General features: G+C 37.8%; 1 protein-coding gene across 1 annotated transcript; it reads left to right on the top strand.

Annotated features, from left to right (window-relative positions):
• Positions 1-693: 693 nt before the first annotated feature.
• Positions 694-22215, top strand: TSG101 (tumor susceptibility 101). Its single transcript, XM_059826167.1, has 10 exons — positions 694-735; positions 4450-4534; positions 6399-6464; positions 7046-7209; positions 8565-8691; positions 11290-11356; positions 13086-13180; positions 18999-19201; positions 20508-20747; positions 21913-22215. The coding sequence occupies exons 1-10, from the start codon at positions 694-696 to the stop codon at positions 22000-22002; spliced, it is 1179 nt and encodes a 392-aa protein (XP_059682150.1). The 3' UTR covers positions 22003-22215.
• The last annotated feature ends 1133 nt before the right edge of the window (positions 22216-23348 follow it).

Genomic DNA, 23348 nt, shown 5'->3' with positions numbered 1-23348 from the left:
AATCTGTTGAGCATTTATGCACATCTGAGTAGTCCAGGTGTTTTGTTTATTTAGGGGTTTTTTAGTAATAATCACAAAAAGCTGCGCACTCTTCCACGGCTGTCTTTTAGACTGATGCTTATGTTATAAAATAACTCATCCTGGCCATTTAGAAGAAATGTCACGCTTGTGTTTGTGTCGTATTCCTTGAAAAAATAACCCAAGGACGGCAGCTTGATCAGCGTGGTGGGAAACGGCACTTTACCTTCTCACGGGAAACGAATTCCCAAAAGCACCTGTTAACAATAAACTGCGCTACACCGCCTTTCCAGGCCTTCCCTGGAGCGGTTTTGACACAGCAGTGCCGCTAGGGCCTGGCCTCTCTGCGGGCTGCCTGCAGCCGCGGCGGGGACCGTCGGCGGAGCTCCCGGGGGGGCGCCCTGCCCGAGGCACCCGCCACCGCCGGCCCCGGGCGCTGCCAGACGGCGCAGGGGGAGGCCCGCCGCTGCCCGCTCCCCTGGCGCAGGCTGCGCTCCCCCCGGCGTGCCACGTGACGCACGCTTCCTGCGGAAGTGTCGCTGCCGGAAGCGGGCGCGCGCGGCCGCTTCCTGTTTTTATGTGGGGCGGCTGGGCCGGGCCGGGCCGGTCTGTGGAGGGGGCGGCGGCGGCGGCGGCACCGGGAGCGGCGGCGGGGCGGAGGAGGGGCCGGCCGCCATGGCGGTCTCCGAGAGCCAGCTCAAGAAAATGCTCGCCAAGGTAATGGCGCGGCCGGGGGCACCGAGAGCCCCTTCCCCTCCCCGCCGGCCCGGCGAGGTGGCTGCGGGCCGCCCCTGCCGTTCGCCGACCCCCGTGCGTCGGGCGGAGCACCCTCTGCGGCGGCCTCTGGGCCGGGGCGGCGGCAGGCTCAGCGAGGGGCTGGGCTGAGGCGAGCGCGGTCCTGCCCGCGGCCTGGCGCGGGCCCCGTGTCCCCTATAGCGCCGGCGCTGGCCCCCGGGAGCGGTCGGCTCCCCTTTCCCGTTTCCCTTCTGAGGGGCGGCCGCTAGCCTGCGGGGAGCTCCGGGGGTAGTCGTGTCGACGGCCGGGCGAAGCAGCGATAGAAGGGCTGTGTCCGGCCACCTGGAGACTGTGAATTGAGCTAGTTTGCAAAGGGAGGTATGGTGCACCAAAACCCGAAATAACGCCGAATTGTTAGTCCTACGGAGCTTTAGTTCTGGGTTAGGGCATTGCCGCTAAAAGCTGACTAGAAGCCGTTTGCCTAGCCGAGGCTGTCGTGCCTCGAAGCGGACCAGAGCTGTGGTGTGGGTTGTTGGGTTGTATAGCGTCATTCACGTTCGCTGGTTAAATGAAGGAGGAAGGCAAGTTCAACTCCATTGACTAGGGCAAGGTGGGGGGTTTTATCACCCTTGTTTAAGGAAACAAGCCAATCTCTTGGAAGGTAAATCATTAATCACTGACTCATACAGAGCCCTGTGAAGTTGTGCTGCTTTTCACATGAAAACTGGGCTTTGTCCAGCAGCTTGAAATGAAAACCCCTATGGCTGAATATGTAGGTGGACTTATGGTTTTGTTTGGGGGGATTTTTTTTAACAACATTTAATCATCATATTTGCACAATTTCAAAATGAAACACGATAGGCGAGGATCCAATCAAAACTGAAGAAAACTTATTAAAGGGTCTTTCACCTGCATGGAATCCTAAGCAAATTTTTTATCAGCTTGAAAATGAGTGTTGAATACTAACTTGCTATCAGCAGATGAGATCATGCATATATTTGTATACACCTGTCTTCCCTAAATGAATTATTGCCATGCTACAGAAGAAACAGGACTTAAGGTAGTCCTGTGTCCTCTTTCCCTCACACTCGCCCATTTTATACCCGCAATGCCACCTGACTTTCTGTAGGTAAGTTCAAAGTGCAGTGTACTTAATAGCTGATGAAAAGTGAAGTTACTATTTCACTACTTTATACTTTTTTTTCAAAAATGGTTACACTTTCTGTTCTATACAGGGAAGCTTAGTGATATTTCCCGTATTGAATAGTTCAGTGTGTGAGATAACAAGAGACTTAAGCCCTAGTTTGGATGGACATAAGCACTTAATTTAACTTCAGGTATTTACCTGCTGTCTGATCTTGAAAAGCTTCATCTCTCTGTGATCTGTTTCCTGATATGTAAAATGAGGAGGATGCATTCGCCATCTGAGAACGGAGGAGGAAAAAAAAGTTTAGAAATTCAGAATTCAAATTAATCAGTTTTAGTTACTTTTGTAGAAATCACTAGGATCTTTTATTTTCCAAAGAGCTTTTGACATTTCTTGGAAATGCTCGACTACTTACTGTATGAACACAAGAGAAGATTGTCTTGGAATATTCTAGTACTCCTTAGAATGGAAAAGAGAAATATGCACAGAAGAGTATACTTTGTCAATTAAATAATGAAAAATCTTAGAAAAAAACATCATTCTCATTAGGAAAAACTTCTTTATATGTCATTTTAATATACAGAACATCGGTCTTCTATAGTTATCTGGATCTAAGTACTGAAATTAATAGCTGATGTAGCACTTAATTTTGATTGTGGCAGTAGCTGGAATCTTACAAGCTTATCTCCACTAAGTATTTATTCATCAGTGTAAAAACTATTTGCAGTAGTACTCTTTTTCTTAGTTTTAAGAGACATATGAAAATATTTTTTTAATTTTCAGGTGTTGGACCTAATTTTTAAAAGCATGCCAGATAACCAAATCTAGGTTTTATCAACCCTATCAACCACCGTGTACCAGACTCCCAGTACACCTGCTGAGCAGGCAGGCTTTGTTTTATCTACTCCTTGATTAAACTGACTTGGGACTCTTGTGCCAACAGTGGAGCTAAATCCTGACTCTGAATCCTTGTGCTTGTTAGGAGCTTCTGTTTGTGGAAGCGATTTCTTTTTTTAATAGTGATTATGCCAATCTTCTTGAGTCTATATCCTGGTACATTCCTATAAAAAGACCACCTTTTACTTTTTAAAGTAGCTGGTGACATGCTCTCATTCATGCTGTCGTAACACATTCAGTGATGTGGGTATGTACTGCCAGTCTCTGGCTGGCCTAGCCGGAATTCCACAGAATTCTGTCTCCATGTTACCTATTTCTCAATTCCGCTAGGTGTTGGAAAAGGAGAGGGAGGAATGTACTCAAATGCTGGCAAAGTTGTCTCTCCTGTGTCAAGCCCCTCCTGCATGCTCTCAGTCCTGCATCCACTTTCCAGAGGAGGCTGAGATGCTTTTCTGCAGCCCTCCCATCAAAACAGCATCCAGGGCTGCCCTGATCCTCTGCTTTTTGTAGACTAAGGTGGCATAATGGGAAGTGGCATGGTGTGTTCATCTCTGCTCATTAAATAAGAGTTATCATGCCCAGGAGTAGCATCCTTGTCAATCTCTGTAGATAATAATAAGAAGAGTTAGTTTCTAAGCTTCACAACTCCTGAGTGTTTGTCGGAGCAAAGGTGACCTTTAGCTGTGGCACCACACTTTGCTCTTGGATAACGTCTGAATTAATTTGTTCAGCTGTTGTTAACATCTGCGTGCTTTGGGTGTCGGACATTTCATTGCTTTGGGCCCTTTGTCTTCCTACCGTGGTTGAATGAAAGTGTGCTGTCTGTTTATGTTCCTTAAGACATCTGAAGATTGCAATTTTTTTTTTTTTAATTTTATTGCAATGAAAACATTGTCAAGGGACTACGTTGTTAGCTTTTCTTTTTAATGGTAGTGATCAGGAGGAATGGCCACAAGGTTAAAGAGCTGTGCCACATGGTGAACCAGCTCTCTGTTGCCCAGGAGCCTCTCCTTTGTTGTCCGTGGTTTATAGTTCTGAGACTGTTAAATTCTGTAGTAGTGTATCTGTGTTTTACAGATCTTCTGTGCTGCGAGTTACTCCCTGCTCCTGTTAAAAGGAAGGGGGTGAAACCAGTATCATTATTGATAATATCATGCCATGAAATGTCTGCTTTCTAGTTGATAAAATACATGAAGATACTGGTCAATGATTGAAAAATACTGTGATGCTTTGCAAAATGCTATAAAATATATCTGTGAGGTTCAGATCCTAGATAGCTGTGTATCAGGAATGTTCAAAACGTCACTATATTTGTTTGGAGATGCGTTTTTAAGATCAACATATATTTCTCAGATACTGTTGGTTATGCTAAAACATGAATGAAAATGCATTAGCTTTTCCCAAATCACTTGATGTACGGACCCTTATTTAAGACTAAAAGCATCTCAACACCTTGTTGAAGTGAGTTATATAGGCAGTGTTCAGTTAAGTAGTATGGAGAAATAAATTCTTACTCCAAAATAAGAGTGGAGAAGAATGTCCATGTATCAATGTAAACTCTCATAAATGCAGTCTATTGGGTAAAATAAAACCAAATTAAATTACACGGAAAATTTAGTCTCTAAAGTAATTCTTTCTCTTTTGTTTTCCAGTATAAGTATAGAGACCTAACTGTACAGGAGACGACCAGTGTTATCACTCAGTACAAGGACCTCAAACCTGTCATGGATTCATATGGTTAGTCTGTGCATGAGAAAATTTTTGTTATTGAATTGTTGATGGTTTAGATACATTTGGTATTTTTTGTGGGGCAAAAGGAGATTGGAATTAGAAAACATAATTTGAGGTTTCTCTTCCTGATCTTTGACATCAATACTTCCTTAGAAACACAGTTATTTTCTTAGAGTCAGTAATAAGAAAGGTTATTTTATCTAACCTGCCAAGAAGTGTTGCGTTTTTCACAGTTGACCACTCAGTGATGTCGTATCAGTTGGTGTTCTGAGATAGCTGGTATCTTACAAATTCAGCTTTGCTGTCATACAGAACTCTAAAAATAGCTTTATTTAGAAAGAACTGTAAATCAATGAACAAATACTTCATTAAAAGTAATTGTGGCAGTCCTTAAGAGTATGAAGAAAACATAGTCAAGTGTATAGAAAATTGGTATGAGGGGTTTTGTAATGTAAATTAACAATGACAATCACTGTTTGTTAGCTGTTTTAAAGGCTCTGACTAAATTTGAGTGCGTTAAATGAAGATGATATCTAGGGTCAGCTCCAGAGGCTGAGGGCATGGTTTCACAAGATACAGTGAGCCAGCATAGCTGCTGAGGTCATCCTCCTTCTGGTCACCTTTTTTTAACTGTCACCTGTGGGATTCCTCTGGGAGCTAATTTATATTACTAATACATTACCAGAGACTTTATAGTCTTCTGCTTTCTAAATACTAAATCTGGATTGTGAAGTATTAAGAAGTGACATGGACAGGTAGAAGATAAATTAGTTTTAACTTGAATAGCTGCAAGCCAGCAGCTGTCACAGAAATAAAAATTCATCCAGTGACTGGAGAATCAAAACCAATAGTGAAAGGACTGCGGTTGGAATAGCAAGCTTGCATAATGATAGTGATCAGAATTCCGGATAGCTTTGAGCTGTAGCAAGAAGCCCATGTGTGTTACCTAACTCTTTCTAAGCTGCCTTGGAAAGGCTGAGCACAGAACCACTTACAGATAATTGATACTATTTGGAGTAGTGAAACGAGCAACAAGAAAATGGTTATGTTGCTGTTGAGATAATTTTCAAGTTTATATTAATAATGAAATATATACCCCACTTTAAGTCCCAACACGTTCTACCTTCTTTTGCAGAACATTAGCACCGAAAGAACTGTACACGATAAGCTACATTTGAAGTATGACTAGAAACTTTCAGGTGAAATTAGGAAAATAAAAGCTTTATTACCAGAAGTTGATTTATTCAGCCAAAAATAATCTATTGGATTGAAAGAATAGGAAAACCGAATACAGCAACTCAGTAAATTGAGGTCAGGGTTCCTGTGCAGTTTGTGAACTAAGACTAAGATGTGGCAGTGAGTCAAGTGCTACACATTTCTTCCTCTTCAGTATATTATTGTTTGGTTAAATTACCTTTACTGATTGTGTAATAAATGCCTGTGGCCCAGTAATTTTCAATATTCTTGCTGACTGGTTTGTTTGGAGAAAGCATAAGGAATTCTTTGTAATCTTAAGATGACAGTTGTTTTTAAATTAAGTTTGAGTTCAGGTTATCTTTGCAGCAATTTGTGTGATTTGCAGTTTGTATCGTTCCAACATGTTTTACTTGGTCTCTGAATGAGAAAACAGTTTTATTTGCAGTGAAGGTAGTTTGACAATAATTAGTCATTCATTTCTCAGAAATATGTTATTCGTAAGAAGTTACCTGATTTGCTCGTCTGTAAATGTGCAAAAGCAGAACCTTTCAAGCTGAGTTTATGTATGTGTAACATCTGAAAACTTGTGCTAATAAATAGATGGGGTATGACCTGAACAGAGATTAATGGAGTAAATATGTTTGTTTTAAAAATACTGTTTGTTCCCTTCCAGTTTTTAATGATGGCTCATCTAGGGAGTTGATGAGCCTCAGTGGAACCATTCCTGTGCCTTACAGAGGTATGCATTTATTACTCTTATCATCACCACCATTATTTTCCCAAATCACATGAAAAACTATTTAGATTTGTCCTGGTTAAGCTTCACTGTTTCGGTGATCACTATTTTCTTGAAATCATTTACTTGTCCAAAGTACAGTGGTTTAAAGAAATTGTTCCCTATTTTTGCTGTGGAGTAAAATTTTAATGTTGAGCATTGCTTCTTCAATCTTGCACAGCTCTGTAACATCTCTTTTCTTTCAGTACTGCACTTTTTTCAAGCTTCTCAATTGAATGTGGGTTGCAAACCATTTATTGCTGCAGCTAACGATAATTCAGATTAGGGTCTAGTAATGTTGCATTGTAGAACAAACGAGATAATGTATTAGTAGTAAATGATAATTGTAAATCAAAGTTAAATTGTTCTGAAAAATGTTGAGTTCATAGCTGTGCTGTGAGCTCTTTGTTGAATGTGATTAGTAGATTTCGGCTTCTGACTCTGTGCAGTTGAATTTAATGTGTTTAGGAGTTTTTTATAAATCTGGATATAAGAAGACAGAGAGTTTGAATAACTTTTAAAATCTTTCAAAATATCTTTTCTAGGTAACACATACAATATCCCCATTTGCTTGTGGCTGCTGGACACCTACCCTTTCAACCCCCCAATTTGTTTTGTTAAACCCACTAGCTCTATGACAATAAAAACTGGGAAGCATGTTGATGCAAATGGAAAGATATACCTTCCTTATCTGCATGAGTGGAAATATGTAAGTATCGGGAACTTGAAATCCTCAGATTGCTCAGTTCTGAATTCCTTTAGATAGTTGTATCATTTTTAACAAAAAACATAATCCTCTTTATTTGAGATCTTAAACCATTTTTAAAATTAAAACAACTGCTTATTATTTGTAATGTCTTAAAGTTCAGGATGTCGCATTCTGTTGCCTGGTTAATTGCATCTTTAGTTACAGTTTGTCTGATTAAACAGTGCAGCATAAGTGTCTTTCTCTGGCAGGACACTAATGTGAAGATCTGTGAGATAAGAATATTTACAGAAGGGAAATTATAAATTCTGTGAAACATCTCTAGGCTGAAATTAATCTCTCTGTCTAAAATGGCCTGGTATGAACACTTAGACATCTTCATGTAGACATTGCTGGAGCTATGAGTATATGGATATATTTGCTTTACCAATAAATAAAGGCACTGAGCAGTGCAGGCTTCTTAGAAGTTTTGACCAAAGCATGGACTTGTAAAGAAGATAAACCGTGCTGACAAGGTCAGAAGAATGGTACAGATGCATAGTTCTGTAAAAAGTGATTAATAGGAATAAATTTATTAAGCATGGGTGGTAGTTCAGTGCTTGCATGGTAATAGTGGAAAATGACTGCCCAGATCAGGATGTAGGTCTTGCACAAGCAAGAGGATCATCAGGTCATGCAGAAATCATTCAGTTTGAGAGGTTGGTAAATAAGTAAGTGGATTACAGACCTAAGAAAATTTGGAAATAGGATATTTAATCTGGTGCTGCATTCATGATGCTTGTCCTTATTTTGGTAAGTGAAATCATGCCTATATTAAATGTAGTTACAAACTGAGAAACCTAGTTTTAGCTATATTTAAAGGAGGTTTGTGCCACTCCTTAGTGGGTTAGAACATTTTTTTCCCTTGAGCCATTCTGAACCTGAGGAAACGCTATATGCTGTATGAAATTGAAGTGTCTGAAAACTTAGTGATCTGTACCTTTTTCATGTCGGAGAGTGGATTTAAGTTTTTAAAAAATTAATTATAATCCATCATTTCACAGTCATCTTCAGTCATTTATTGCCCTGCAGTTGATATGGAACCATGTATTACTCAGTTTATTTTGAGTGTAAACACTACTGCAGCTGTATTTTGCTATACCGTTTTGAATACCAGCTGGCTGGGTTTGGAATCTGTAAAGAAATCCATAAAGGAAGTTAAATATGCACACATATATATATATATAAAAATATTAAAAAAAACTCGCAAATAAAAGGATGGCTTTTGAGAGCTGATGGATCGGTACCGTTTTGTTGTTACAGTAAGTTAAACTGTCTGTTAACAAAATCAATAACTTGTGATTTGCTTACCCTCACAGCCCCAGTCAGACTTGCTAGAGCTGATTCAAGTCATGATTGTTGTGTTCGGTGAGGAACCTCCAGTCTTTTCTCGGCCTACCACTTCATCAAGCTACCCACCATACCAGGCAACAGGCCCACCAACTAGTAAGTGGTCATGGCTACTAATTTCTACAAATACTTACATTAATATTCCAAAGCGTATTGTTGCTCTGCGTAGTTTGTCAACAAATTATGTATTCTGCTCTAGAATGACTTTCTATATTGCTGGCTAATGAATTCACCTGTGCTGTACTTGACCATTTTGAACTATGTTGGAAGAATGTGTGTATTTTTTCGACTTTTGGAAGGGAGGGAAGAATCAAGTTTGTATTTAAAAACAAAACGCGCACACACACACCCCCAAGCCCCTCAAAACAACCAGTAACCTGTCAACATTCAGAGATAACCTTAAAAAGAGATTATTCAGATAACTGTCTTTGTATCTTAATTTTTTTTATTCTGATAATACAGGTCCATCTGTTAAGTTTCCTGCAACCATTGATTTCATAAGCAAAAGCATACTGCTTGTGTTTTCTATGCCCACACTCCTGTTTAGTTTTTTTATTATTATTTTTTTAGTAATTGCTGGCTGAATATGAAAAAAACCTGCCTTGTGATTTTTCATTCTTATGTGTTGATTTGGTATTCTGACTTAGTACTCATTCTTATTTTCTTGCAAAAATTCTCAAGACTTTTTAAAGCCTTTTATTTATTTAAACTTCTGGATGCATGTCATTTTAAAGACTGGGGATAGGTGGGTGGGGGGAAAAGGGGAAGTGGGAAACAGAAAATCCTAGAAATTCTTCCAAAAGGAGGCTCTGCATTGGGTGGAAAAAAAACCTGACCCAGCAGAGTAAATCTGCTCAAGCCAAAGACTGGGGTGGGAGGGGAGGGGGAGCAGATTAGCTGCAGGTTGTTTAATGATATTATAAGAGTTCTACATTAATTTAATGGTAGAGTAGCTGTATTTGGGGTTAGATATTTTTTGCTGTATTTTTAAGGCTGCGTCTGTTTTCTATTGAAATACAGCTTTCATCACATCATAGTGTTAGATCTGAAAAGCTGAAGTACTATTCATTACAATTTCCAGTGGAAACCTTTTTTAACAAGGTCTTAGGTTCTTAACACATGAGAAAAGGGGTAGCAAACATACATGGGACCATTAGAGGTAGTTGTTAAAGGTAAGCGTTTGGGACTTTTTAGCTTGTCCAGCACTAGCCTACTTATAAGATTTTCCAAGAACAGTGGGTGTCAGTGCAAGATTAGTTTTAGTAGAGACTATGACCTGTATTGTGCTTTGAGGAAGGACCATCAATTGAAACACACTTGATTACTCTTGTAGTCACTCAATGGTAGCATAGCTGAAGTAATTTTAGTGGAAATGTTTCAGGATTTTCACGTTGTTAATAGCTACTTAGTTTTACTAGTGGAGTTGGGTTTTCCTTATTTTACAGACATTTAGGTTTGGGTTTTTTTAAGTTCTTGATACACTGTTCAAGAAGAACTGAAGCCCTTTATAAAAAATGGAATAATTTGAAAGCATTTAAGTATGAAAATAGCTCGGCTCTTTTAAAAAAAAAAAAGCTTTTTGATGTAATATTCCTAAAATTACTGGAAATGTGGAATAAATATATTAAAAAAAATAATTTTTATAATAGAATTGTCAGATTTCCAAGAGGAAACTTAAAATTGCTAGGACTGTTAAAGCCTTAGACATTTATGTGTGCTGATAAAAGATTTTTTTAAAAGTATAACTTCTAAATGGCAGAAATTACTGATAAGAACATGATTGGATTGTTAAACAGCTAATCAACTGTTGTGAAGTCTAGGTACTCTGAAGGTATTTAAATGATACAGTTGTTGTTTAGTGAGTAGAGAGCAATGGCTACATTGGATAGGTTATTTTCTTTATTCAGCTATTATATAAAAAATGGAGACAGCTCTTCAGGTGTGTCATCTTTAATAACATGCCATTTTTTTGAGTTCCCTAGCTGCAGATACCTTTTCTTATGTATCCACATTTTACTTAGTAGAACTACTCATGAATTTTTAAATTGATATCCATTTTTATCCTTGCAGTGGTTAGTTTAAAGTAATGATTAAGTAAAAAATAAATATGCAGTGAAAGGTGTTCTAGCCAGTTGCTCTAAGGAATGTGTAATTGGCTTCAATTACAGTTCTCATATTCTCTCTCCAAACAAAATACTCTTGAAAATATTTTAAACAAAGTTGATAGGTAGAGGTAGAATCTTCAGAAATGCAAAATTTGCCTGTGTTTTGTGAAAATATGCTTGGGTACAGAAAGGAAATTCTAACTGGTCAATATATGGAGGGAAGGTCCGCTGCAGGGTAGTCCTTTACGTGTTTTGAGGGGAAGCAGCTGCCTGGGTCAGTTGGCACAGAGGTAGCTCACAAAAGACATCTGCATGTATCCCTCTTGCCTAGCTGCATGAGACCAGCATGGGAAACGTCTGGGAGTGTTGTGAGAAATGATGGTGTTAGAGAATGCAGGTTACACTTTATTTGAGGGGGTTTGGCCATAGGATGACTTCTCTTACTCTTGTTTCATTGTGCTCTACTGTATTAATTGTTCAATCATATTTTGAAAAGCATCTAACTGCAGCATAAGTACATCTCACTACTGTGATCTTAAATACTAAACTTCTGAAAACTAAAAATATACAATATCATTATTTTACTTAGCTTCCTATGTGCCGGGCATTCCAGGTGGAATATCTACCTATCCAGCAGGAAGCACTCCAAACCCGAGGTAAGAACCTCTTTAAGCCATCATCATTTACATAATAGACAGTTTCACTGAATAGTATCTAGTCTTAGTTGTATTTTCTTATGGTATATTTGTTGTGTACTTATCATGTTAGTAGGTTGGTTTTTTTTTTAAAGTGAGGACTGAATTCTTGTCAAGAGCCAAAAGAAAGTTTGAGAAAGGTTTAGCTTGCTTAGTGTTGCTTGCTTCAGATACAGTATACTTGGGTGATAAATACATTTTGAAAATTGTTACCTAACTCCAAGTGTTGTCTTGCTTCACTCCTATATCAGATTAGTTTTTATAACGTTGATATGTTTATGTGATACAGAAAGAAATGTAACCCTACAAGTTTGGGTTTTTGATTAGCGTCGTTAGTGTTGTTTGGGGTAATTAGCAACTCAAAATATTGATCAAAACAATTGCTGGATTAATACAAACCTTGACGCCAGCATAAATGTGGACTTAATTCAGAGCACTCTAAGAGAATTTGAAGGGCACAAAATCATTTTAAAAGCTTCTTGTTAATACAAACCAAGACTTTTTCTTTAAGTATATTATATAATAGTTTGGAATAAAGCTTTTCCAGAAGACTTGCAGTTCTGTCTTAGCAAATAGTAAGATGCTGATTGCTGCCTCCTAGTGTGTACCTACGTTTTTTCACATCATAATTAATTATTTTTATTATTAATATCCTTATGTTGTGATTTTGTCTTAGGACCATATGAAGGGTTGCTGTAGTATATAACATTTTGAATTAAAAAAAAAAATTAAAACCCTGTAAGCATTAGGAAGGTGGGGTGTTATGTTTTAAGACGTGAAAAATGGGGATTTTGATAAGTTCTTATGGCAAGTTTTTTTCCTCCTAAATACATTGATTTAAAGTGCTCTTAATGTTTGTACAAAAATGAATAAAAGAAGAACTATTTTTAAAATAATGTAATTTGTGAATGAACAGAAAGGTTTTAAGAACTATTGAAATTGCAATTATCTGGAGAGGTGCAGAATATGCTTATTTTATATTTTACATGTTTTCTTGGAACATTTTGTTTACTTATAGCCATGGTTAATACTGTGCTATATGCAGGTGTTTGGTCAGTCTAGTACTGACCAATTTTAGTCCTTGTTTCAGTGGATAGTAAATGCATTTTAGAAAGGTATTGTAGACTGTCATGTTATATGTCTTCTCGCAATTGTTTCAGTGAACAAGCAAATACTTTTGCTTTCCTTCATCCTTCAGAGCAGGGCTGAGAATTTCTGGAGGAGTTTCATCTTGCAACCGTATTTTGCGCAACATTTTTAGGTTTATATAAAGTGGTTCAGCATTCATCTTGTTAACTATTCTCATATTAAAAATCATGAAATTGAAATAGCTGTTTGTGAGTCTGTAGCTATAATAATTTCTTTTGGATACTTTTGGGGTTTCGTACGGCAAGTTAGAAATTGCATGGCAAGATTAAGAAACTGAAGAGAATTTTGAATGATCCAAATGCTTGACCAGGCAATAACTAGACAGGGTTTCAGATAAAATGGTATCTTCTTAAATCATACCAGAAGTATAAACTGTGAAAGATGTTAATGTGAACAGGAAAAGAGAAAAAGTATAACTTGGCCTGCAATTTAAAGATTTTATTATGTAAACAAATGTTTAACGTGATGACATAAAGATAATATACGTGGATGATATTTTACAAATAGTTACATAAAATTAGTATATCTTTCTTTGTCAAAGCAGCTTCTCAAACTATCCTTATCCGGGTGGTGTTCCATTTCCAGCAACCACTAGTGTTCAGTACTACCCTTCTCAGCCTCCTGTGACTACTGTTGGTGAGTAGCTTTGAAAGGATTTCTCTGAAGTGAAGCTTCCCTCTATAACTGATACGTAAAGAAAGAAAACGGAAAAAGGAATGTATTGTTCTTCATCTGACCTTCCAAAGTATTGATCTTCAATTAAAAAAGTTACTCAAAGGAAGAATAAAATACATTTTATGTCCTTTGCCTTATATTTTATTCAGTCAGGAGCTTGATAAATTCCTGGGTTTGTGCAATGCATTGTATGTGCTCTCTGAATATTTTGAAGAACACTGCATGTAACTACCTTAAGGTTTTTTTCCTCGCCCTTGAACTGTAGGTGACTTTTGTCTGCTTTGCTCTGTTCGTCGTCATGGTTTATAAAAATGCTTTTGTCCTCATCTAATCTGCTGAACTCACTTTATTTACTTTTTATTTATGCTTTCTTTACTCCAAAAGTCATCGCTATCTAAAGCAGAGGTTTCCAATGCGTTTGGAATGAGCTTCATTTTTACTGAGTTTCTTCTCCAGCCTCTTCACTGTTGCTTCTTAATGGTCCCTACTTGTTACTTCCTTCTTTCTTCCCTTCAGCAGCGAGATCTAGGGTATTAATGTGTATCTTTTTCCAGTTTGCTGCTACGTGGCCCTGTGCTGGCGAAATACACTAGCTTGGTTTCCGCTCTGTGTCTCACTTTTAGTGTGTGTGTAACAGATTGAGAACCAGTGGTAAAGGTCATCTCCTTAAGTAGGAAGTTGGTGCAGTAACACTCCAATTGGATGATAGTCCTTCTGGAGCAGTTATATGGTAAGGACGTAGATTCTTTTGTGACCTTATTCAGAGTATCAATATTTTATAGTCTTTTGCACCATAATTTGAAAGTACAGCCATAGGTTCTTCATTTAGTGTGTGAACTCCCAGTTATTTATACACACTCTTCCCTCCAGAACTGTGTATTTTGAAATTTTCATTCACGTGAATTGGGGACAAAGCAAGTTCACATCTTGGCAAAGGAAGGTAGATGCTTCTACTTTACTCTTAATATGTTTGAGGGGTTGTTCTGTTGTTACAGAATTCGGAAACAACAATAAGTTGTATGTTGTATTGTTCTTGTGCCCGATCCCATCCTTTGTGTCCACGTTCTTTCAGGCTTCTGAATTAGAAAAGTCTTTTCTGAAAGTGGTTGGCCACTTCAGTGGTCATCTCCACTCTGAGGTGACGTGTGTCTACCATGCACACTGCAAGAAAGCTGCTGTCCCACTTAAGTAGCTTAAACAGTACTCAGTGCTGGGGGGCTGTGGTTGGGTCCTTGAGAATTGATGGTCTCCACTGGCTCTCGTGCAGGGTAAGAACCTTTCTAGGGAGCATCAGCTTTCTGCAGCGTCTTTCTCAAACAGATCTAGTTTTGCTTTTGTGTACTAGACGGTTAATTTAAAATATAGGTATGTCCTATTTCATTTCTTTCCCTCATTTTCATCCCCAGTGAAGATGAACAGAGGTGGAATATCTGCCAAATATCATAGAAGGCCCTTCAAGTCCTCAGTTAGATCACCTGATACCATCTTGTAATGCCAGATTTTGTAGTGGCAATTTAACATTAGACTGGGTCATTTGATGCAGCTAGGTAAAAATCATACACCTGTTACACGTGGTTTATCTCTTGTGCCAAATGAAAAGCAAACATGTCTCTTTAATCATCCACTGTATTCACAGTACTGTTTGGTTTTTTTACAGTACAGTATTGTTTGTTTTCTTCCAACTGCAAATGTTTATTTCCGATACAGATTGTTTGGCTGTGGTTTATTGTGATAGTTTATTTAGGAGCATATCAGGTGCTGCAACTGTAGAGTTTTGTCGGGGGGGTGGTGGGTTGTTTCCTGTAGAGAACTTAGTTTGAATTGAATGAAAATACTCATTCAGAATAGCTTAAGTTTTTAGTAACAGCTGTTTTTTCAAGTAGCCCTTCACGCTTTTTCTTTCTGCTAAATCATCTGCCATTAATTACCTTTCTGATGCAGTTACTAGTTTGATGATTCTGTAAGGTCACTTCTGAAACCAGACTCTGCCTGGTAAAGGTTAAGTGTTTCAGTGCTCTGTGGATTTAATGGCTACATGCCATAAAATCTTCCCCAAGCTGGGCTAATTATGGAAGTGACAGAAAATGCTAAGGGTTCATGCTCTTTAAGAAGATACATAAAATCTAATTGAGCTGTATTAAAATGATCCTTTATATGTTCAAAGACATCTTTCCTATCTGTTGGCACTTCTACGTGAACTTTAATGGTGTTAGGTGTATCGTGTTTTTTTTTTTCCTCTGCCCTACTTTACTGTTAAAGTGAGTCTTGTGTAAAATCTCCTAGAGTGAGGAATATCAGGGGAGAAAAAAAGTAGAACTGATGACTGGTTCTGACTTTGTGTTAGGTAATAATTCATTATGTGAAGTAAACAGTAACTGAAATGCTAATGCTATTCTTGAAGGGAAATCGGACCTTTTTGTTTTGGTTTGGAACACGTATATTTACAATTGTCTGCCTTAAACAGGAAGTCCTAAACAGTGAATACACTCTTTGTCCCAGATAGTTTGACTGACTTGGTTTACGTTTTACTTCTCGGTGTAGAAAGTACTGTTCTTTTCTCCTTTTCGTAAGAAGCAGCAGGGATGAATTCCTGGGTTTGTGTGTATGGTGCCATCTGACAGCTTCTGTTGCTGATTCTAATAGATAGTTAATCAAATATTGAAAATTATCTTGTTGACTGGCAACAGGGTGAATTGCTTAAGCCAGAACTGCAAATCAGATCAACTGTTGGGACATTTATATTTTCATAAGGCTGTCTTTGGACCAATTGATTAATAATTCAGTCTCTTTTTTTCCAATAGTAGTTAGCTTATTTTTTTTAAATTACACATATTCTGGTGCAATTTGTACATAAGTAAAGTGCTCACATTAGTAATTATCAAAATCTGATGTTTTTCTTAATTTTAGAAGAATTTGGTGGATTAGTAGGCATGATGTGGATTAGTAGGCATGATGTGCATCTTCCTATAGTTCGACTCATGTAATTTGCATAGCCGGGTATCTGGCTTGGTGTAGGTTTTGTGGACAGGAACAGAGTAAAAGGTATAGGGAAGAGATACGAATTTATGCAGTCTTGTTCTGTTAGCAGCAGATGTCCAAAAAATCCCCTGGGTGTTTTAAGGATTCTGAGGTGTGCAGTCTTGTCAACAACAGTTTGCATTTGTTAGTGTAACAATACCAACAGACACTCCAAATAGATTTTTTTTTTTTTTTTTTTTTTTAAATTACTATGAGACCCTAACAGAAAATTGTTACTTTTTCCATTCAGATGCTTGTTTCTAAAGGCAGAGTTTAGATTTTTAAATTGGATGGTTGCTGGTTATCAGGAAGGTATCCGACCTACCCCAAGAACACTGTAATGCTGAAATTTCACTAAAAAGCCCACCCTTTTCATGAATAACTGTAGTAAAATTACTGTGATCTTATTTCTGGCTAATAGTAGTTTAGTTACTGGGTACTATCAATAACATTCAAAAACATATTTATCACTGTTTATCTTAAATTACTCTAAAAATAACAATCTTTGAACTACTGTGTTTAAATGGCAAAAATAATGTACAGTTTGAGTTGCTTTTTTCCTTTTGCTTCTTCTGAGGGCCTGTGATTATTAAGAGAAGTGAAGAGGTTGATAGGATTTCAGCTGAGTTGAGACACTTTTCTGAACCTTTGGGAAGGAAAAACAAAAGATACGCTATTGGTTTTGTCTTTAGCTATGTAAGATTCATGGGAGCCTTGGTGAATATTTTTTCACTTGAATTTTTTGAGATCTAGGATACTGGGAACTATGATGTACGTAATGCTGTAACAACTTCAGGTTTTTGATAACTGTGTCTCTGGATAAAAAGATACTATGGTAAAATTTCTTTTTGCAAATTTTCTTTCCAGTTACAGAACTTCAAATCTCTCTACATTTCATCCATAAAAATTGGAGGCACAAAACCTGCTATAATTCTTGCTTTATTAGTAGTTGTTACAATCCAATTGAAATTTCAGTGATCTGAAAGGTCTGAGGACAAGCATGGGGAAACTGTGACACTCCAGTTTTTCTCATAGAAGAATCGTTGAAGTGGTTTGTGATAAATACGGATACAATTCTGCAACCAATAGCCACTTTACATTCTCTAGAGCAGTCAAGTTTCCTGGTCTGCAGATACACAACACTTCCTGTGACAGACATAAAGGATTTACCTTTCTATTTAGAAAGGTGTTAGTGGCAGACTCTTAAAATTAGGTAATCTCATTGAAAGGCTGATTTGCAAAAGTGATAATAATATTCAGGCTTAAATGTGAAAGCCTCTAGTGCTTCAGAGGGAGAGGAGCTAATGAAATACATTAGAGAATTTCTTTTCTTCTGCTATATTTTCTAGTATTGCTGCATCAAAATGTGGTTTAATAAACTGAAATTACAAGTTGTACCTAGCAATCAAAACAATCAAAAAAGGTAGTAACCTCAGTTATTGTAACTCAGTTCCGTAGCAGCCTTTGTTGCTGTTTAACTGTAACATTGATCATTTATAGAAGCTTGTTATATAATACTTGAACAATATTAGTTAGTAGTTTGTTTCACTACTACTGAAATCACTACCCTGAGTTTCTAGGCACCATGGACCAAGTGAAACTGGCAAATTAGTATACCTGCAATCAAATTGTATGTCATCATCTTTGTCTTATACTTACCTAAAATAGCTATGCTTGCTTTTGTTAGAATCTAATTGTATAACTAATTCCACAGAATCTCTGTATGCTTGACTAATACTCTTTATTCAACTAACATTAAAGAAGTATTTTATCCAGAGAGAATTTTTACAGGTTCTTCATGGGTGCCGTCACCTAATTTTATAAACCATGCTCCCCCCACCCCTCTCCAATTACAGTACCATCCTGCAGAAGTTTAAAAAAAGAAATGGTAGGCCCAGTGGAACACTGAACATGTACCTATAACACTGCCATCTGATTTTAGTCTGCTAGAACATATCTATAAAACATATGCTAATATGATTGATTAGCATTTCTCTCTCTGCTTTATAATCTTTCAATAAATGTTGCTTGTTAAAGTAAGATTCCCTCAACAACAAGTGTTCTATATTAATGCTGATTGTTTCACTGCCTTCCCATACCTGCCCTGGGATGGCTGAATGATAGTAATTGTGAAACCAATTGGAAAGACTAGATCATATTGTAGCTTTTTAATCGCTTGATACTGTCCAGTAATTTGTCACTTGAATAGACTCTACTATTAGATCTTCATAAATATAAAAGGACAGCAGTTAAGATCTTTTTCATTGCAATTATTTTTGTTAGCTTAGTGTTCATCTACTTTTATTAATCTTTTAAAAAAACCCTAACCCAAACCGAACAGTAATTGGCAAGCCTCAAGATAGAGTACCTATAGGCAAATTCACTGTCTCAAGCCAGCTGTTACATTAATTGTGGTTGAATACACGTATCCATTAATTCCTATAGAGTTTACCAGAAATTTATTCTTCTTTAAAACACTCAGACTAACAACATTTGTAGACTTCAGGGGAAATGGCCAGCCCATTTTTAAATTAAAGGAAAATGTGAATATGGGAATAGTAAAGTGAATGAATGGATGTGTACTCTTAAATTTACTTGTGTACATCTTAATGTGTTTTATCTCATTGTGGTTTCTTCACTGCTTCTGAAAATTTTTATGAAAAACAGTTTATTTTACTGTCTCATATTGCTAAAGTACATAGAGCAAGTTAGCCACTTTTTTTTCAGAGTTAACTTTATGCTTGTGAATTTTCTTGTGCAGGGCCCAGTAGAGATGGAACTATCAGTGAGGATACCATTCGAGCTTCCCTTATTTCGGCAGTCAGTGATAAACTGAGATGGCGGATGAAAGAAGAAATGGATCGTGCACAAGCTGAACTCAATGCCTTGAAACGGACGGAAGAGGACCTGAAGAAAGGACACCAGAAACTGGAAGAGATGGTAACTCGCCTGGATCAAGAAGTGGTAAGCTGAGATGAAACACTGCTCTATATCTGAGTATTCCTAGTAGTGAACAGAAGCATGCAATTAATTCATTATTAAGCATGATAGAAATATCCAAGCTTGCAGTGTATTGCTTTTTAAATACATATTTTCTTTCATATTCATAGCAGTGACCGTAAGATGCATTGTCCTGCATGTATCTTATAAATGTCATTGTTCAGTAGCAAAGGAACAGTGTTATTTTTTTCCCCATTCTCCCTGTGAAAGATGTCAGTGGTTTGAGATTATTTCATAATTGTATCTCAGTTTCTGGGTAATAATTTGTAACAGCAGCACTGGAGAACATTTCACTGTCTTAGTGCAGAGACACTGATTTTAGTTACAGCCTCCTTGTATAACCTGCAGACTTTTCCTTTCCCAGACAAGAGTCTCTCCTACTCAATATGCACAGAAATGCCTGTAGTTTTTCATGAAGGCCTGACATCATCTGCTTAGTCCATCTGCTCCTTGCGTTACGGCTCAGGAGTAAGATGTGCCCACTTTAAATGTGGTGTGTAATTCTAGTCTTTCCTATCTTGGAAAGAAAGGACATAATAGAACTGCAGATGTTTGATGCAAAGGCAAGAGGGATGATCCAGCATATCAGACAGCTTCCTTATAAGACATGACTCAGTCTTGAAAAAAGACAGTGGAGACAGAGAGTGGAATATGATAATGGTCTATATGGCTTTGAGTGATAGGAGGAAAAACACAGTGGTGTACAGTCTGTTCCAGTGTGTTAGCTGTGGGACATCAAAAATATCAGGACGCAAATTCAAAAGTAGCAAGAGGAGGTATTTCTCATACAGATGTACCTAAATTATAGTTACCGTTAGCGGGTAAAGCCAGCATATTTTGTTGCCTATCAATACAGTTACGTGTTTGTGTGATCCATGCTCAGCAAACTTGTATAGGAACTTACTCCAAAAGACACCTTTCCAAAGAAAAGAATTATTTCAGCTTTGCTTTTATTACCTTTAGCTAATTTAAATGGTTGTTTTTCCTTATGTGGCACCTTCAAAATAGATAAGACTGTTAGCATGCCTTCTCTACAGTTATAAATTGGTAATGGATTGACATTATCTAAAACAGCCTTTACTTCTTTAAAATGAAAGAATCTGAAATGTATAGATTGGTAGCTCTTTCTTTTGTAAAAATCATAATGGAGATGAGTAGAGAAGTAAAGACTCGACTGGCATGTCTAAAAATCTTTCATCTTGACAGTTGGTATCACAAGAAGACATTCAGCTCTTGAAACCTAAGAAATAAACATCTTAATTATTTTTAGGCTGAAGTTGACAAGAACATTGAACTTCTCAAGAAGAAGGATGAGGAGCTCAGTTCTGCCTTAGAGAAAATGGAAAATCAGTCAGAAAATAATGACATAGATGAAGTTATTATTCCTACAGCACCGCTTTACAAGCAGATCCTGAACTTATATGCAGAGGAAAATGCAATTGAAGATACCATCTTCTATCTTGGGGAAGCATTGAGACGTGGAGTGATAGATCTAGATGTCTTTTTAAAGGTGAGTTTCTTGGGATGTTTTTAAGATGTGCATTTTAAATGTGTTTAAATACTTTGAACTTTTGTTCAGCTTATTAATGTTAGTGATTTCTTCACTGAAGAGGGTCCTGAAAGAACATGAATACTTACATGTTGAAATGTAAGTTTTAGAAGAGGAATTTCAGAGTTAAGATAAAAGACCAATTTTAAAAGCATTATAGATATGAAGTCGTTTATCATTAGACGGGTGCAATGGTATCAACATACGCTTTTCATTGGGCTTGCACCCTAATTCTGGAGAAACTAAGGGTGATTGGAGTATTCAGACAGCTTTTCACATGCCATCTATGGATGCTTCTGCTGAGGCAGCTAATGGAGTGTTAGAATCATAGGGGGGGGAAAGAAAAAAGCCAGCCAGTTTTGTGTCTCTAGCAGAGACCTTCTTAGACAATTAGTTCCGTTTCTTTGCTGCTGAAAGTTTTCATAACGTCTGAGCTAATAACCTTCCTTTATTTTGAACTTATGTGCATGGTGATGGCACGTGAAATAAAAACATACCTGTTGTTCTTTTGAAAAGATTAAAACCACTTTTTAACGTGGAATAAAATACACAAAATATATATGTCAGAGTAATTAATATTGCCAATGGATCTGGAAGGATTAGTGTGCGGAAGTCTTAATAGTCTGTACTGGGGCCACTGGGGGTAACAAGAGTTACCCGTTCTTCCTTTTTCTAACAGTTGAGGTTCCCCCCAAGTTACCGCTTAAGCTTTAGCTTCTGGTGTACAATGCACTACGTAGAGACATACTATTTCCTTCTTATGCAGCTTGTTAGTTGTTTATCTACTGTTAAAAGAACTGTTCTCTGCCCCATGGGAAGTCTGTTAGTCTGACTTCACCTTGGAGTACGTATTACTACTTTTCTCTTTGCTAAGAATATGTACAGAGTTAATAATCAAAATCAGAAAAAACATACTATAGTGATTGCATTTGGTAGCCATCTGCAAGTCATTTTAAGCCAAGAAAATGCCATTTAGTAGACTCATGCATTTAGTGTTTCCAAAAAAACCTAACATCTTGTTTAGTTCATGGAATGTTTCATGCTTTGAAAACTTGTATTGCAATATAATTAAGATTGTATGAAAACTTTCCCAGTAGCCAGCTGTTCTTATTCTTTCTTTCTGCAGCACGTACGTCTTCTGTCTCGCAAGCAGTTCCAGCTGAGGGCATTAATGCAGAAAGCAAGGAAGACTGCTGGACTCAGTGATCTCTACTAAATTCTCAGACTTTAACTGGGAAGTTAGATTTCTTTATGAAGCAGCCATTCTCTTGATATTTCTCTTAATCAGTAGGTGCCCAGAATAAGTTATTACATCATTCAAGTGTAAGATATTTTGAATCAATAATATATTTTCTTTTTGGTAAAGACTAGCTTTTATTAATGCACTTTCTATCTCCTGTAATCTTTGTGCTGGTGGACTTACGCTGAATAAAACTTGTTGCATATCTTCTTCCTCTACAGAACTGTGTATGATGCGCTTTCTTTACAAACAGGCACAGTTTATGCAGTGTCGGCTTAACCATTTTTTTGACTTGACTTCTGAGATTTGGAAGACATTTCAGTGTCCCAAACTGGAAAAATCCACGTTTCAGTGTAACTAACCTTTTTTATGACTAATGAAAGCTGGAAACTCAAAATTTCAAGGCCCTGCTGTTTGACCTAGCTGTTGACATCCAAGGATTGTTTTCTTGAAGTGAGCTTAGTAACCATTATATTGACTTGCCTATTCTACCATCAGATCGTGGTCATAGTGGAGTATACATTATGGTGCCTTAAGAAGCCTTGACGTATGTTGCATTTTTCCACTAGAAGATGCTAGGAAAAAGAAAGGCTGCTACATTTGGTGTTGCACTACCTGCCAGGCAGAAAATGCTACACACCAGAATGCTACAGGAAGCCTGGGCTTTGGCTGTGTTAGCTGGGACAGAGTTCGTATCGACAGGCCTGGTGTTTAAACACTGCGCTGCCTGCAAAAGATGGTACATTGTACAGAGCATTTCCCAACTTGGAGTGCTGTGGGGATTCACGGTGCTGCTCGTCGCCTGTCAGCAGCATGCTGCTGTCCTCCTCCATATGCTTTTGTAGGCTGCCTCAGCAAAGCTAGCTTGAAAACAGAAGTTTCTTGGTCTCAGCACAGTAATCAGTGTGGCTTGAAACTGAGTGTTTGTCTTAAGGCTTTTCATGTTACCATTGGATCTGAAGAGACTGGAGTTCATATAAAAAGCTGGGTGAGACTTCATGTAGTAAAATGTGTTTCTGAAAGCTTTGAAAAGGGCTTTATACCATCTTCCTGCCATCTGCATAAAATATCATTGCTATGTGCTCTCTTTCCAGGTGCTATTTTGATCATGTGGATGTAAGAGAAAGCAGTACAGTAGCAACAGCTTTTCCTTTGTTGCTGAAGTTGCTTCATGAGCACTTACAGCTTATTCTAAAACACTTTGTTCTGAGAAATATCACCAGCTGCAGTCCATATTAAAAATCTACCCTGGACTTAAATCAGGTGATCAGTTTCCCTTCTTAAGTTATGTGCTGTGTCCTAATGTTAGAAAAAGCTAATAA

This window comes from Gavia stellata, chromosome 17, assembly GCF_030936135.1.
Source record: "Gavia stellata isolate bGavSte3 chromosome 17, bGavSte3.hap2, whole genome shotgun sequence".
In the NCBI taxonomy this organism is placed as follows: domain Eukaryota; kingdom Metazoa; phylum Chordata; class Aves; order Gaviiformes; family Gaviidae; genus Gavia; species Gavia stellata.
Note: the sequence above shows the minus strand (reverse complement) of the source record. Positions and strands in the feature narration are given on the sequence as shown.

Coding starts and splice junctions, on each gene's coding strand:
- TSG101 (XM_059826167.1), top strand. CDS start 694: ATGGCGGTCTCCGAGAGCCAGCTCAAGAAAATGCTCGCCAAG. Junction 4,535..6,398: donor ACCTGTCATGGATTCATATG/GTTAGTCTGTGC, acceptor GTTCCCTTCCAG/TTTTTAATGATGGCTCATCT. Junction 19,202..20,507: donor CTCGCCTGGATCAAGAAGTG/GTAAGCTGAGAT, acceptor AATTATTTTTAG/GCTGAAGTTGACAAGAACAT.